The 17,558-nt window shown below is 42.1% G+C and overlaps 1 protein-coding gene across 3 annotated transcripts in view; it reads left to right on the top strand.

Annotated features, from left to right (window-relative positions):
- The window catches only part of sema5ba (sema domain, seven thrombospondin repeats (type 1 and type 1-like), transmembrane domain (TM) and short cytoplasmic domain, (semaphorin) 5Ba), a 153,082-nt gene extending 141,130 nt beyond the window's left edge, over positions 1-11,952 (top strand). For 2 of the 3 annotated variants that reach the window (XM_087803437.1, XM_087803436.1), the window contains exons 20-24: positions 341-388; positions 738-875; positions 2,824-2,868; positions 5,925-6,130; positions 10,448-11,952. In XM_087803437.1, coding sequence (XP_087659563.1) covers positions 341-388; positions 738-875; positions 2,824-2,868; positions 5,925-6,130; positions 10,448-10,633 — 623 coding nt within the window. In that variant the 3' untranslated portion in view covers positions 10,634-11,952. The remainder of the gene's footprint in view (positions 1-340; positions 389-737; positions 876-2,823; positions 2,869-5,924; positions 6,131-10,447) is intronic. The other variant, XM_087803439.1, reaches the window with a different exon arrangement.
- The last annotated feature ends 5,606 nt before the right edge of the window (positions 11,953-17,558 follow it).

Genomic DNA, 17,558 nt, shown 5'->3' with positions numbered 1-17,558 from the left:
ATCCCATATAATAATATCCCATATCTAATCCTAAATATCTCAATAAACTCAATAGTTGAAAAAATGTAGATTTAAGGAAACTCAAACTCATACCACAAAGACTTGTAGTGGCAACAGGAGTTTTTTTTTGCTGTAAAAATTGCAATTTGTGCCTTAAAACCCGGACTATTAGATTAACTTTCTAACTTTTCAACTACATGTGGCAGGTGCTCTACTTGCTTGCCTTGTGTCTTTAGTTGTTTAGGCTGACGTTAGTAGTTTAACACTGTTCCCAGGGTTAATTTACCAATTCAGTTTGGGGGGCCCTGAAAGTTGTTGATGCTGCTTTCTTCATGTCCAGATGCTCCTACCAGCCCAAGAACGGTGATGTTGGAGGAGACTTACAAAGGTTTGCTTGTGCTCTCTCCACTTCACTGCGTTTGAATGGGAAGCAAAAGCAAGTGTGCGGGTCACAGCGAGGAAGGCCGAGTCAGGAGTTTTCCTCTTTCCGGAAGAGGGGGCGGGTCTTTGTTTCCGTCCTGGAATGGGAAATGGCTCCAAAAGCTTGGCTCATGCAACAAACATTACCTTAACAAAGTGAATAAATTCTTTCATCCTGCGTACTCTGCAAACACTTTGGTTTGCTCAGTGTGTTTGGTTGGCTGAGGGCAGCGAACGCTTGGGTGGGCAGTTTTGCAGGCTGTCTGGGCTTGATCCTGCAGCTTAGGTTTGCATTGATTCTCCTTTTCTATGTTTAGGTGGATGGATGGCCTGGTCACTGTGGTCAGCCTGCGATGATTCGGGCATACAGATGAGGACACGGGTGTGCGGCTCTCAGGGCACCACCCCATGTGTGGGTAACAGCACTCAGAGACGGAACTGTAATGAAATACCAGGTGAGTCAGTCCGATCTTGACCCTCGCCTGCACAACACACATCAACACTACAAGAAACAGAGTCAGATATCATTTAACTGTTGCAACCACTCTGGTAGCAGAACTGCTCTGAGGTGAGGGAAACAAAAAAGACAAATTCCTCAAGAAAGTACAGGCCAGGAAATCCCTTCTGCCCAGAGTTAGCACCGTATAAACATTTTCTCATTCTTTCAAAGGGCAGGTGTGTTGGGTTGAGTGTTGAGATGTTTCAGAGTGAACATCAACTCAAAATAACAAGACGATAAACTCATAACTTGAAGAACAACACTAAAATAACAGCGAGAGAGTTCTATAACATTAGTCATGACTGTTCGGAATTAAACCAGTCATATAAAAACAGATGAAGAAATAATTATAATTACAAAAACAAAATAATTCTTGCTTTGTAAGAAAAGTCTTGCAGGATCATTTTAATATTATAGGGTGGTCATTATTCAGAAGGTGGAGTCCCTGGACAAAGTGGGGCCACGGCGAGGGCAAACAATCCACCTCTCTCTGTAATGAATCATTTGTTTCTTCATGATTTCACCGCTCACTGCTGGGTTTTATTAAAATGAGCCAAGAGAGAGTGTAGAAAATGAATTTAACATGACAAATGTTTTAGTATTCTATATAGCCGTTAGTTTGAGGAGTCTGTCCTGCTGTTCTTTACCTGAACAAAATACAACCCCAATTGTGAAGTTCATTTGTAGTTATTTTTTAATCTTTGCTCAGAAGAATGTTTTGGCAACTGTCTTTTTAGGTGAAGTAATCAATGAAGCAACAAGGTTTAATTGTATTTAAGCAGCTTATGCAACATTTGTTTTTATCTTGTTAAGCAAACAAATGTATTCACAGAAAACAGTAAAGATGAAAAGACAGATAACTTGTCCACTTACACATAGGTGGAGCCAAAAACACTATTTTAAACACTATGGATTGGGCCTTTAATACTACTTAAATAGTTCTCAAAGTCCTGCATGGACGCTAGGTAGCAAGTTTTGATCATGAGATGTGTTATACTATGTCTTGGCAGAGAAAAGAAAACATGTTTGATCAACATAGAGATATGGACAAAGGACTTGTTGTTTGTTCCAATTGAGGTTTTCCTGCTGTTGCCAAGCTTCAGGAAAGATGTTGTTGTGGACTGTAAATGACAATACAAGTCAAATGTGGACATTTTTTAAACCCAGTTACCTTAAACAATTCACCAGCATTGAGTGAATGATCATTGTAATTGTAAAGTAAATAATACTTTTACAAACAAACCCTCTTGAAAACAGTGTGCATGAATCTCTTAAACTACATTCTAACTGTGTTAAAGTACCAACAAACAGATTGTTTTTTATATTTAAGGGCATGGTTAATGTGAGTTATTTGGGCAAAAATAAAATTTACTCTGTACTGAATTTTTCTCCTACTTCAACTTCACCGAACGCCGATTATCTTTTGTCAAGACCTGTTCTCCTTTTCATCCAAAGAATTAGCAGTCAGCTCTGTCGTGCGCACTTTTTCCTATGCAGATGATGTGTTTCCTCCTGAGATGGTCGTTCTTGGCGTGTCAGCCTTCTCGCACTCTCCGAAGAATGATGATTAATATTAATGCGTTTTCACAGCGACAATTCTAAACAATGACAACAAGGAGAAGTTTGGATTTCACGAAGACGCCCCTCTATCCTGCTTGAGGGAGACGATCGTGTGACAGTGAATGTCTCTCACTAATGCTTCATCAATGTGGTCTACGAGGAGAATATGTTCTTCTCTGACTCACTCCAGAGTTGAAACCTAATATCCAAGTGTCATTCCTCATACGTGACTTGTGTGTGCACGAGGCCATTACAGCTGTTGAATGTTTTATAAAGTGTGTGTGTGTGCATGTGTGTTTGCATGTGTGTCCGTCTGACTCTGTGTTCTCATCTCCCCTCTACAGTCATTCTCCCAGCATCTGGCTTTGATAAGGACCAGCACTGTGGAGGTAAGTGGACAAATGTCATCCTCCACTCGTGTCTCTGAGTGCACGTTCACACCATGAGTATGTCCCCGTGTCCTGTTTATAGTCTATATCAGCCGGACATGTTCAACATAGGTCATATCTGAAAATGTAAAGAATCAAGATCTTATATCTTTTTATATTCACAGCTGTTCAGTTCACAATAGAATTGAACTATGAGAATGAGATTCAAAAAGACTACCGCTATGAACCTCTTTTTTTTTTAGAGTTTAGACTTGTAGTAGTAGGTCTAGACCACTGTGTTCATGGTCTCTTTCTTGGTGGGTGAAGGTCTTGGTCTTTGTTCAACAAAGTGGTCCTGAGGAGAGGATCATCAAGACTTGCTACTGGCTCAATGTTTTAATCAAAGAACTGAATGCTTGTTCTGTCACACATGGCATGCATTGCCTTTGTGCTGATGTTTCTGCAGAAGATGATACAAATCTTTCATTTTATTTTCATTTTTCTTCTCTCTATTACTTGACTTGGACTGTTTTTGTCTCGTCTCTGTCTCTTTAACTAGTATTCAAGTCTGTTTAGCTGCAAAACCTGGTCTTGGTTAAACATAATGGTTTGGATCATTTTTGATTGAGCCAAACAAACAATGTGAACAGTTCTACTCAAATGAACACCAAAGACTCATCAAAGACCTCATCAGAACATTTTAAACTGAAGATCATAAGATTATACAGTTTCACTGAACAACAAACATTCTGTAACTGCTCAGCGTGTCTGATCGTTGCCGTGTCTTAGCTTCTATTTGACTCATAATAGATCTTTTATAAAATTTGATTCTTTGCCTCACATTCTTTCACAGGACTAACTTGACATGAGTTACAGAAGGTCATACTTGTTATTGACCATTATCTCTTGTCCTTTCATCATGACTGATAAACACATGCTTTAGTAATGCCGGGTCGATTGTACCTTTTGATATGCTGCTGTTAGACACCTGAAAGATGTTCTCCTGGAGGCCTCTTGTTCGGTGTTGACAGAGTAAGATGAACAGAGTAAGATGAACAACAAGAGCAATGTCATCTCAAGGCTGACATTTCATTCACAATTAACTTTATCTTAAAAAAATAAAATAAAAAGGTATTCTGCACTTTATCCTGTAAAATGGGTGGAAAAAGAAGCTCGACTCCAGAGCAAGAAAGGTGCAGCATGGAACTACAACAGTAAGAAGAAAGAAAGGTTGACTGGTGGATTAACGCAGTACAACACATTAATAACCTCTGTAGCTACTTCAATGTCTCCACTGTCAGACTTCCTGCAGGGCGGCTTGTAGGGCCTCTTGCTCATCACTGTGTTGACGACAGCTTCACCACTTAAGTCTCTGATTTTTCCACAATACAACTGTTTAAAGTCATGACACATGAGGGTGAGATGACATCCTGACTAGAGAGAGAAACTAAATTCTCTGTAAATTACCCAGTTTGAGAGTTGCTGAAGATTTGACCTTTTCTCAGCGTTCATCTCTGAGGAGGTTTTTCCAATAAATGGTGAAAAAAAATCCAGACTAATGGAGATGTCTTAGTGTTTCATCCTGTGCAGGAGTGTATAAGCTCTCATTACCGCGTACAGTGCTGCGATCCTACTGTAGTGCTCGACTTGAACCGGTCGATCTTGTCGACGTGTCATGGCAACTCTTTCTGAAGGAAACTAAATTGTTTTTAAGGTTAAGGTCTTCCGACCTTTTCAGCAGTTTTGTTGAGATCAGACTTAAAGCAAAAAACTTCCAAAGCACACAGGAACTTTTATTTGGTTATAGGTCACAGAGTAAGATAGTCTTGAGGCTCGTTGTGATCACATGGATCAGAGCTTCATCCAGACAACACACAAGCACCACTGAGCTCAATAGTTTGGTATTCAACAATTATCAGTCCTAGTGATGATTTCTGTTCACAAGTTTCATTATTTTGGCAGGTCATCAACCCTCATTTACCAACTACCTGAAGCTACTTTTTCACAGAGATTTTTGTATTGAAAGAGGTGGTGCTCTGGTAGAAACCACAATTATGACGCAGACAGGTGTAAGAGATGGTGCAGTTTCTGAATCAATAGGTGGTAGCTGGCACCAAAAGCTGGATGTCAATTCTGTTAAACAAGAAGAAGAAAGAGTCAGTTAAGAACAGTCAATGAGTGCATCATCAACTTATCCTCGTGCTGGAGAACACACAGATACGTACATTTGGTGCAGCTTTTAAGCTAAAAGTGAAGGAGTTTGCCAATGTTATTAAACCCACGGCTTATAGATAGATGGCCAAGATTTGTATGAAATAATTTTTCTGTCTCATCAAATATTGATTATTTTATCCTGTTAGTGGAAATAATTGTAGCCATCTATATTCATGACCTTTTAAAGCATTTAAAGAGTTCTTTTTAGGGTTATACATTCTTTGTTTCCACAGAAATGTATTATTAATGCTTCACAATTGTCAAAAGAAACAAGTATATAAACTGTAATTACACAAGAGTCTAACACAGAGGAGGATTTCTCATGACTTCTGAGTGATTGACAGCTACAACCTGTGGGTAAATGTGGACCATCAGGCTGTTTTTCAAGGCTCATGAGGAGGTTTGCGCTGGAGCTGACGTCTTAGGTGAGCATCAGCTTAAAATGTCAATATGATCGGTCAAATAGTATAATAATCAATGAAAGGAAGCTGACCTTGAATCAGTCACCTGAACTGTTGAGGTTCTTAACTACTTCTGGAGTTGTCTTTGGCCAAAAGCAGACAGTCGTTCAGAGAGCTCATTACACTCCAGGCCAGGATAAGGTCCTTGGGCCCAGGAGCAGTGAGTCAGCTGGCAAACCTCCACTCTGCACCTCCGTGGTGCCAAGGCTCTCTACAGTGTATAGATCTTCCTTCCACTTGATCCACAGCCACCACGGGGTGCAGCTTTTCAGGACTACAAAGACAACACTGTCGATGTCCTTGTAGATCGGTTCTCTTTAAACACCGATTTAACAAAGTTTTCAAGCAGCGATGTCCAACAGTTAAACATTCACCGACCACTTTATCTTCTCTGTCCTGCAGCGTTCACCTCCATCCACCTGATTGCCACGGGCGTTTCCTGCTTCCTCGGCGCAGGTCTGCTCTCCTTCCTCATCTACGTGTACTGCCAGCGCTTCCACAAGCCCTCGCAGGAGTCGGCCGTCATTCACCCCACCACCCCGAATCACCTCAACTATAAGGGCAACACCACGCCAAAGAATGAGAAATACACTCCTATGGAGTTCAAGGTGCGTTATGCAAGTAAACTGTGTAAACTCTGGAGGTAATGATTCATCATTTATTTCAATTGAACACAAACCGAAGAAAATGAATCACGAATGACTTCTCTTTTTTTCGCTGCTTTCAGCCCCACACTGCTTGTCTCCCTCCCACACACCAGGTCTTATTAATAAGCCCCATTAGTTTGCGAAAGATTTATCAGCCAGCGAGAGCACAATGCTATTTCTTTCCAGTGCATTCACATTTACAGCAAGTCAAGCAATTATTCCCTGCAGGCTTCCATAAAGCCTCCTAGTCTGTTCTGAATCCAATGGAAAAAAACATAATTTGTACCTTTGTTACAATTGCGGATGTAGAACTTTCTTTTCCCAGTGGGCCAATTGTCTGTTGCCAGCAGCTCGAGACTCAAATCTGACATATAGAATCTCATCACTGAGAAGACGGTAGTGACAGAAAACGTTAAAAAAAAAGCACTAGAGATGTGAACTGATTCCTCGCACTGGTTCTGACATAACCAGACTAAGAACAACACAGATATCCTTATTCCAAAATGTCATTTGTTGGTACCTTCTTTTCCTTGTTTCTCTGCACCTGATCCTTACCTTCAAAGCCCTTCACACTACAGTCAGACACACAGTTTCCCTCAAAAATAATACTGGCAGAACATTAAAAGTCTGTAGCAACGGAAACAGGTTCAAAACACAAACGTCCTTTATTGTTTGTTATTGTATATTGTTTCATTTTATCATCGGGTTCACATCAGACTCTGACGTGTCTCCACTTCTGTCATTCCTCAGTCCATAAAAAAATGTTTAACAAAACAGAGGGTAATTGAAACGAAACATTCATGGATGTGGGACATGTCTGTTGTCTCCACTGTCTGCAGCTCTGTCAACTGGAATCATAGCGAGTGACTCTAGTGGTGAATTGACCGAACTAGCCATTTCTGTTTCCACCTGGGTGCAAGAGGTGACGACAGAACGACTCAAACACAAAGAGGTGAACTGAAGATGTCATTTTGTTTCCCTCGAGAGACATTCAAGTCAGACTGTTCATTTTTGCTGCAGTTAAAGATAACAACTGTTCCTCATATCCATCATCACCTTTGAATGTGTTCAACGCAACTACAGGGTCGTTGAGTTTGTGTTACGTTTTGTTCTGTAACAAGAATTGTCTGTTTTGTAAAACATTCATGGCAGAGCGACTAAGAAATGACAGAAGTGGAGACACGACAGAGTCCGATGTGACTCAGATCAAGGTTCTGGAGTTTTTATAGTGAATTTCTGAAAAGTGAAAATGTTATGCCTGATATGATAGCTAGATGTTGAAACATGCCTATTGTTCTTTTGTCTAAATCATTAGAAACTAAAAATAAAACATCAGGTCTCTTTAAAGCGATGTCAGTAAACACATCAAAATTAAGTATTTAATCATTCACCAGACAAATCAACGTCCACTTCAGGGTGTGACTGACAATTGTTTTCAACAACTAGGGGTGTGAGAAAGATCAATACACTGATATACAGTATATTGATTTATTTTTCACCGTACTGTATGGATATTCAACAGAACCTAATTTAAGTTTGTTTTTTTTAATAATTAAATAAAATAGTTTTTATTTATTTTATTTAATTATTATAAAAAAATGTCATGTTTTATTTTTATCACATATCTTTTGTTTTATGTTAAGTAAAGTGTGGGTTAAATACAATAATTATTATTATTTTATTTTTTTAACAATAAAATGCAAATATATACAGCATTTGTTCATCTTAGTCATCATTTCATATCATGAGCTGAATATATATCGTCTTGAATTGTATCATGAGACTAATGTAACACTACAGCCCTACCGACAACTAAATTACAAGGAGAACAACACAAACAAACATTTTACTAAAATACAACTTGCAAACAGAAGCTGTAAAGATGGTTAATGTAATTAATAGTGTAATTATTTAAAAGCATAATAAGACAACCCTGAACAAAACATGATATAGAACAACCTTTTTTTCGACACAAATGTTGTGAATGTCAATTAAATTTCTGACATCATTCCATCCTTTATCTTCATCTTTACCATTGTCCCTACTGTGTTTACTATGGAGCCAGAAACATGTCATATCGGTTAGACAATGAGTGAAGACGGTTTAATCCGTCGCTCTTAATCCGAATTAAATTTGATTTGATCTAACACTACAGATCTGTTCAAGTTAAAAGATGTGATACCATTCAGGTCAGACTTGTGTTGGGATTAGTGTTGTCTGTTAACACAGCTACAGTGACCTATGACCCATCACTGGTGTTTAAAATACAAGCACTACCGCTGTCACAAACATCTTCAAGTGGTCATTGTGTGAAGACATGGCAGATATTCCAGCTGGTAATTCTAGGAAACTGTCCAGATTTACAACAAACGTATTTGTCAGCTTTTTGTAGTTTCTGTTAGACTTGACAACATGTGAGTTATAAGACATTGGGTTTGTAAGAAACTCAACTCAAGTGTCAATATCTTTGTGTATATTTTAAGTGGTAAGTCAAGTCAAAAATGCTCCACAAGTAGAACGACAAGACATCAACTTAAGGAAGTGGAGATGATACACGTGTGACTTTGGCGACTCTTACAACAGTCTCAGAGGGAAGTGATATCAATAGATTGGAGGTGATTCTGAATCCTTCACAGGAAGAGATCAAGTCTTCAAGTCTGATGACCAGATGACACACTCGGCTGATGTCACCGTGCTCCACCACAATGCTGTCGATTCAGCACATTCCAGCTCTTTCTGGCCAATTTATGAAGCCTAGCGTCGGCCGTTCATTTCCCTGACTGTAACGTGATTATCATCACGCCTGCGTCCTCTGATCCGTCCAGATGGATTACATTAGTCTAATGCTTCCTCTGGAACGGGTTTCACCTTCTGCTGGGCTTTTAGAGGGGACCCAACAATTGCATTAGAATAAAATGTGTTTTTAGTAAAGAGTGTCATGAGATGTTGCCATCTCATAGATCAGTGCAGCCGCCGGGCTCCACATGAACAGAATGAAATGACTTCAATAGTTTTTTGTGAATATAGAAGTAGTTGTGACCCTGGAGGTATGTCAGGTGTTCACCATACGTACATCGACTCTTCATCGTCGTAACATGGTCCACAGAATTGTTCCTCAAGTTTTTAAATTCACATCATAGCAACAGCTGGATCACTGCTGCTGCAAGTACGTCTATCACAGGAAGCTAACAAGCTCACACTAGCCAACTGTCTATTATTGACCTGGCAAAGTATACCCTGAGGACACATGATGTCCTTTGACGGTATTTATGGAGCCCTCAAGATGTCACAGCACGACACAACTGATGGTCAATTATTGAATGTGCAGATGTTTCGTTGTTATTAGAGTTATTGGCGCAATATGAGACATTTTTGAAGCGTTATTATTATATTTATAGCCAAATATAAAATATATAAATAATAATATATAATAATATAAATATTGCTGCAAAAGAGTCAAGAGCTGCAAAAATCAAGGTTCATCCACTTTATTTCAATATACAGTCTTGCTACAATATGCAAGCACTGCATGATGTTTGAATTCTAAATGTGTTAGGTTGTGAATGGAGATATACGACGTGAAAATATACGACTTCTGTCATTGTTATTTTTGTCAAAAACTGTGAAATGTGTATATATATACAGTACATTTATTTATTCATTCATTTTGACTTTTCATTTTTGGTATTTTTACATATTTATGTATTTTTACAGTGTATATTTTTTATTTATTTCCATTTTCTACTTTTCATGTTTTATTTACTTTCACTTCTTTTGCAGTTTGCAAATATATATACATAGCATCATTCTTGGACACATACAATCAGAACTCATTCATTTATATTGACATCTTGTAGGGAATTAGTTAGTTAAAGTATGTTTCAGCATCATGTCATAATCATGACAAGAAAAGTGATTATTATTAATACCTCACATGTTTGTAAACATTTCTGATTGTATTTAGTATTAATTGACTTGAATAACTACTAACCAAATATCCTTAATGAAGAAGGTTCAATAGTAACATTATTTATTAAAATTCAAACTTCACTCAGTTTCTACTCACCTTCACGTCAACTAAGGTTTCATCTTCATTCTCGTCCAAAACTACATGAGCAAGTTTTCGCGAAGGAATTTTGGGTGAACTATCACTTTAACCCTTTGTGTTATCTCATGGTTGACCCTGAGATAACACAAGGGTTAAGAGGAGCCAGTTTTCCATCAGACTGAATTGAAAATGTTTGGCGCCATTCTTACAAACGTTTACATCCTTTCCAGACGCTCAACAAGAACAACCTGCTGCCGGACGAACGGTCCAACTTCTACCCGACGTCGCTCCAGCAGACCAACGTCTACACCACCACCTACTACCCTCCCGGTCTGGGCAAATACGACTACCAGCCCAACTCGCCGCCGTCACCGTGCAGGACGTACAACAACAGCACCAACAGCAACAACAGCTGAGAAGAAGCCGGCGCTCCCACGCTCTCCCCCCTCTGGCCGCCCCCTGAATCGAGCTTGTCACCCCCTCCCGCTCTGTGTGACAACGTTTGTGATTTCAAGAGCGTCCCTGGAACTTTCCATCCGGAGGGTCACAACCACAAATCCTGCGTCCCAGTGTGAACAGGGACCCGCTGGGATCACGCTGTAGTTGTACTGCGTCAGCACTGATCACACGTGGAGATGATTCCCGGCTTCAGAGACACACTTTCTATGTCTCGACTGAAGCCCAACTGAACACAGACGAGGAGCGGTGGATCGATATCAGGAAAGACAAAGGAGTCCTTGACAGAGGTGATTCAAAGTGTTGGATGAGACCTTGAGAACCGTGTACAAAGTTTCAGAATGCCATGGGTGCCTGTACAACAACACATTGCAGGGCGAGGATTTGTTTTGTTTCGTCCTTTTGTTCTCGTCCACGAACAGTAAAGACTGATTTGAGGATGATGCTACTGATGGCTAATAGCTCAGTGGTCATATTAAATATGGTCATCGTGCTGGGAAACTGGAACCACGGCAGATAAGCTAGAAGACTTTTTTTTTACTTGGCTCAAAGGAGCTGTAGCATAGGAGGAAATTCTTTTTGTCTAATGAGATAAACCCCATTAATTTGTTTTCTTTTTGATACTTTGGAATCATTACACCCACCAAGAAGACTGCAACAAACGCTTTCATGCTTTCAATGTCTGTAGAACCTTCTCTATTCCTGCAGGTCGTTCAACTGTACGATACAGTTCTTCATCCAAGCTTCTGTCCCATGAATGCTAACCTGGCTAATGCTATTTCCGTTCAGCTACTGTACATGCACGAGTCTGTAAATAGACGGTCGTCTCAGGCCGTTTGTAAATGCATCTGTACATTGTATGATAACACTGTTGGTTGAGTTCAAGCCTTAGAGTTGTGCAGCAGTACACACTGACCGCGAGGTTTGTCTGGGGACGGAGATCCAGCTAGACCTCCCGGGCGCTCGACCTTTCCAGCTGCTCAAACAGCAGATCTGCAGATCACAGGGAGCCGGTGTGATTGTAAACTTCAAAGAGGGATTTGGCAGATGTTTTTTTCATCTCTTGAGGGGGGAAAAGTCAAGTTGTTCACACACAAATACAGCGGTCGTCTGTGGAGCTCCGCCCCCTTTGATGCGAGGCCCTTCTATGCAACTTACCAGGTGTTGGTTAGACCTGTCATGTAGACTATAATCACTGCCTTTTAGACACTGTGAATTTTTTGCTACCTTATATTTTTGTATATTGTACATTACAAAAGAAAATAAACCTTGATGCCAACCAGAGTTTTGTCTCGTTGTTGGAGGCTGAACCACAGATTGATGCAGTAGTATCGACAAGACCGGACCTTCGGAAAGTATGGTCGAGCCACACCGACAATTATGAGTGAATCTTTTAAATGGTCCACACAAAGATGTTTTACCAACCTGTTGCTCCCAATTACCTTTGTTCAGTGCTGTCAAGAGATTTAAGAGAAAGAACTGTAGGCTGTATAATTGATCTAAATAATGTATCATCTAGAAATTGGAGAGAAACATTTGCTACTGGGCCGCACAGAAGACAATTATATCATTTATGTTTTAATAATTATTACTGTCTGATGACTTGCCACTCAAATAGTGAAAGTCAAGAAACACAAACTCTTTTTTGGTTTCTCTTCATTACAAATAAATAATGCATTGTGCACACATTGGCACACATTTAGGAGAAAGCAAGGAGACGCACAGATACAGAACACCATCGTCAGCATACAATTCAATTCAATTCAATTCAATTCAATTTTATTTAAAGTGTCTTATCATAACAAAGTTATTTCAAGACACTATACAGTTGAAATAAGACTACAGTTGATTAAGGAAAAATAGATCCCAGCAATTCAACAAAGAACAAGAAACAAAACACTGTACAGTGAGCTGTACAGTGAGCAATGGCGAGGAAAAACTTCCTTTTAGAAGGCAGAAACCTCGAGCGGAACCCGACTCATTGTTGACGGCCTGCCGCTTTGACCGGCTGGGAGGAAGGATGGGGGGGTAGACAGATGGATAAGGAGAGGAGTGAGGGAGGATATAGTGAGAGAAAAGAGGAGAGTGTAGGAGGGTCCATGGGGGTGCTGGAGAGAACTCGGGATCTGATGACGTGGTGAAGATCCTGGATCAGCAGCGGCTCTGGAGGTGGATCCCTGGATCAGCAGCAGCTCTGGAGGTGGATCCCTGGGGCTCCGGGAGAGAAATAAAAAGGTGTGGGTTTGGGACAAATGTAGACAATACACAGGTATACAGACTCCGGTGACGGGTGAAGATATATAGAGGGGAGGGGGGGGGTTGAAATAGCCAGGCCAGAGGGCACATACCTAGCACAGCAGATCCAGACACAGGGGCCCGTGGGAGACCAGGACCCGGCAGGCGAGATAACCACCAGAGCCGACCCCAAACACCAGCGAGAAGGCGGACCACCACCGCGAGAGGGCGAGCACAGGCTAGGACGACCGAGGAAGCAGAGAGGGGGAGGCACCAGGCGCAGGCACCGGGGCAGAGGGGCAGCCAGAAGAACCAGTCAGGGGATAGGGCCCCGGGGCCAGGCCGGGCGACGGAGGACCCCCAGACCGTCAGGCTGCCACCAAGTCCATAGCAGGGGACCGAGTCAAGGAGATGGGGATCCACCACAGCAGCGGCGGCGGAACCCCCCCCAATACCCTGCGGAAACGGCCAGTAGCCGGGTTGAGTGCCACCGCATGAGCCCGGGGGAGCAATGGCCAGGCACCGGCCCAGGTCCCCCGGGTCACAGGGGGGCCACAGTTGTGCGGGCAGGGCGGGGGCAATGGGGCTGCAGCCGTCCGGGAACGGCCCCCAGTCTTTGAACTGTAGACCGTCCCCAACAGCCGCAGCCCACCTCCCCATGAGGGAAGTTTGGGGGGCCAGCAGTATTCCATGGGCGGTCCACGGTCTCTAAGGTGCCGAGGCCCCGCCCATCACACGTACTGACCCCCAGCCCCCGCCCCCACCCACCATGCAGCACCCAGGGGGACAGCAGCAATTGCATGGGCGGTACATGGTCACTACGGTAACATGGGTCCGCCCAATGCCTCCGCCGTCCCCCCAATGTGGCCCCGCCCAGTGTGGCCCCCCTCACCCGGGAAGCCCTCGAAAGACCGACCAGCCCGGCCACGAACCCCCAGGACCAAGGGCGACAAACCCCCCGACCACGGCACATGCCACACAGGGCGGGTAGAGGACCACAGCCACCGCTGCAGCAGACACCCACCCCAAGACAGGCCCCCCACCACAGACCAGGCGAAGCCATCGGGGCCAGAAGGTCATCCAGCAATCCCCCAGCCCCAGCACCGCCCCCAGCGCAACCCCCCATCCACCACCCCAGCCACCCCCGCCAGCACCCGCCCCCACGCACCATCAAAAACCCCCCGGAAGCGGGCCACCCCCCCGCCGACGCACGGGGCCATCGCGGCACCAGCGGTCACCACCACCAGGCCCAAGGCACCCACAGGCCCCACCCGCCGGACCCCCACACCCGAACCGGCCAAGCCAGAACGGGCCCGGCGAGAAAAGAAGGATATACAGAGCTCGGTGTCTAAAACTAAAACTCCTCCAGCATTCTCAGCCTATAGCAGCTAAGATAAACAGTTTTGTTAGTTATGACAGCTAGAGATAAACAGTCAAGTTAATTATAGGCTTTATCAAAAGTAAGGTTTTAAGATAATTTTTAAACATAGAGAGGGTGTCTGCCCTCCGGACTGAAGCCGGTAGTTTGTTCCACAGTAGAGCTTGAAAACTGAAGGCCCTGGCTCCGAATCTACATTTAGAGATTTGTGGTTTAACTAGTAGATCAGAGTTTAGGGATCGTAAGGTCCTTGAGGGTTGGTAAGTTTGGACTAAATCTTTAATGTATGTTGGTGCTAGACCATGTAAGGCTTTATAGGTTAGGAGAAGGATTTTAAATTGTATTCTAAATTCTACAGGAAGCCAATGTAGGGAAGACAGTACAGGGGAAATGTGTTTGCGCCTCTTAGTCTTAGTCAGGACACGAGCTGCAGAGTTCTGAATGAGCTGAAGAGTTCTGAGAGACTTTTTAGAACAGCCTGACAGAAGAGAGTTACAATAGTCCAGCCTGGAGGTAACAAAAGCATGGATGAGCTTCTCAGCAGCATCTAAAGGAAGGAAATGCCTAATTTTTGAAATGTTACGAAGGTGGAAGTAAGCAGTCCGTGAGATTTGTTTTATGTGTGAGTTAAATGATTAGTCCTCGTCAAAGCATACACCCAGATTCTTTACAGTGGTGCTAGTAGCAGGAGCAAGTCCATTTTGTAAAGCTAGATCATTAGTTAATAATTGTCTGAGATGTTGCGGACCAACTAGTAAAACCTCAGTCTTTTCCGAGTTCAGTAGGAGGAAGTTTTTGGTCATCCATGACTTGATATCTGTGATACAGGACTGTAATTGTGTTAGCTGAATTCTTTCATCTGGCTTCATGGACAGGTAACGTTGGGTGTCATCAGCATAACAGTGAAAATGTATAGAGTGTCTTCTAATCAAGTCCCCTAGTGGGAGCATATAGATTGTGAATAGTATTGGACCAAGAACAGAACCTTGTGGGACACTATAGCTGACCTTAGTGTGTGTCGATGAGAGGTGGTTGACATGTACATAGTGCGTTCTATCCGACAGGTAAGATTTAAACCAGTTAAGAGCAGTTCCACGAATGCCTAAATGGTTTTCTAGCCTCTGTAGAAGGATTTGGTGGTCGACAGTGTCAAATGCAGCACTGAGATCTAGAAGAACAAGAACTGAAACATGGCTCTGATCAGAGGCCATCAGTAGGTCGTTACTTACTTTTACCAGGGCGGTCTCTGTGCTGTGGTGTTCCCTAAAACCAGACTGAAACACCTCAAATTGATCATTGTCCTGGAGATAATCACAGAGCTGACTCGTTACCACTTTCTCCAGAAGTTTTGAAATGAATACTAGATTAGAGATAGGCCTGTAGTTAGTGAGGACCTCTGGATCGAGAGTGGGTTTTTTAAGCAGAGGTTTAATTACTGCAACCTTAAAAATCTGAGGCACATAGCCGGATGTTATTGACAAGTTAATAATGTCAAGTATGAAAGTGCTAAGTAAGGGGAACAGTTCTTTAAGTAGCCATGTGGGAATAGGATCGAGAAAACATGTTGTGGACTTTGAGGAGGAAACAACCTGGGACAGCTGTCGAGGACTCACTGGTAGTAAGGAGTCAAAGTATGTATCAGTCATAGTGTCTGTGACCGGTGAGGCTGCACTGGTTGTATTAGACGAATCTAGGAGGTCTTGAATCTTTCCTCTAATAGTTACAATTTTTTCATTAAAAAAGTTCATAAAGTCATTGCTACTGAGATGAGGAGGGATGGACTGCTCAATGGACTGATGGCTCCGTGTCAGCCTGGCTACAGTACTGAATAAGAACTTGGGGTTATTCTTATTTGCTTCTATAAGTGATGAGTAGTAGCTGGCTCTGGCTTTCCGAAGAGATGCCTTGTATATTTTTAACTTATCCTGCCAGTCCTGGTAGAATTCATTATGTTTTGATGAACGCCATTTCTTCTCTAGTCGTCTAGAAACCTGTTTTAATTTACGTGTTTCCTGAGTATACCAGGGAGCAAGACTACTTCTGTTAACAGTCTTTTTAGTTAGTGGTGCGATTAAGTCAAGCGTATTGTGCAACGAGTCTGTAAAACTGCCCACAAAGTTATCAATGTCTGGGTGACTATGGGTAGAGTTTCTTGACACACTGAGGCTAGGCATTTTACTGAGCACAGAGGGAATTATTTCCATAAACTTGGTAACGACACTTTCAGACAGACATCTTTTGAGAGTGCTCCTGCTCTGTAGACTTGGCTCATTTAAAATGAAGTCAAAGGTTATTAATTGATGGTCGGAAAGAACTGAATTCTGAGGAGAGACAATAACATTTTTAATTTCAAGTCCGTATGCTAGGACAAGGTCTAATGTGTGCTTAAAACAGTGAGTCGGTTCATGTACATACTGAGAGAAACCAAATGACTCCAGGATAGAGTTAAACCTGTTAGCTAAGCTATCATGGACCATATCAACATGGATGTTAAAGTCACCAACAATAATCACTTTATCTGATTTAAGCAGCAGGCTGGTCAAGAACTCAGGGAACTCGGACAAAAATTCAGAATAAGGTCCAGGGGGACGATAGACTCCAACAAAGAGAAGTGACTGACCTGATCTCAAGGTTGTATTAGATACGCTAAGTATAATACTTTCAAAAGAGTTCAATCAAACATACATAGATGCAAATACACAAACATCTTGTTGTAACCAGTCTAGAGCTCTTGCTGACTCAGCGCTATGTTGAGATGTTTTTTTTCGTGCACTTAATTTTAGTTTTTTTGCAGGTCACGCTATTGTACTTTTTACTGTTTTATATCTGAATGTCGGTCCATGAATATAATCCTGACACTTAATGGGTCCCTGGTTCAAAAAGAGGTTTTGATTCTTTAACTTGATGAATTGCACAATTTGACCTTTTGATTTTCGTTATCTTAATGATTTATGTTATCGTTTTTAAACAAATGAAATCAAGAACTGTTTAAATGAATCCATTGGCCAAGTTTGGGTTGAGGAGTACATGTTGTAATTGGTCAAGCATAGAGGTTTGTCACCACACGTCATCAATCCCAGAAGTCTCCGCCTCCAAGTGACTCATTGTATAAACAACGCAGGTGTGATTATAGGTGGAGTGAAGCAATTATTATGCCATATTGGACTCTGCTCTGGTAACCTCTCGTTCGCCGAAATATAATCAGGGGAACAGTGATAAGTTCAAAACATGGTCATGATGAAGATTAGTTCAGACACAAGTCTGACCTGAAG

The sequence above is a fragment of the Callionymus lyra genome, chromosome 12 (genome assembly GCF_982586985.1).
Source record: "Callionymus lyra chromosome 12, fCalLyr1.hap1.1, whole genome shotgun sequence".
Taxonomy (NCBI): domain Eukaryota; kingdom Metazoa; phylum Chordata; class Actinopteri; order Syngnathiformes; family Callionymidae; genus Callionymus; species Callionymus lyra.
This window is presented reverse-complemented; position numbering and strand designations above follow the sequence as displayed.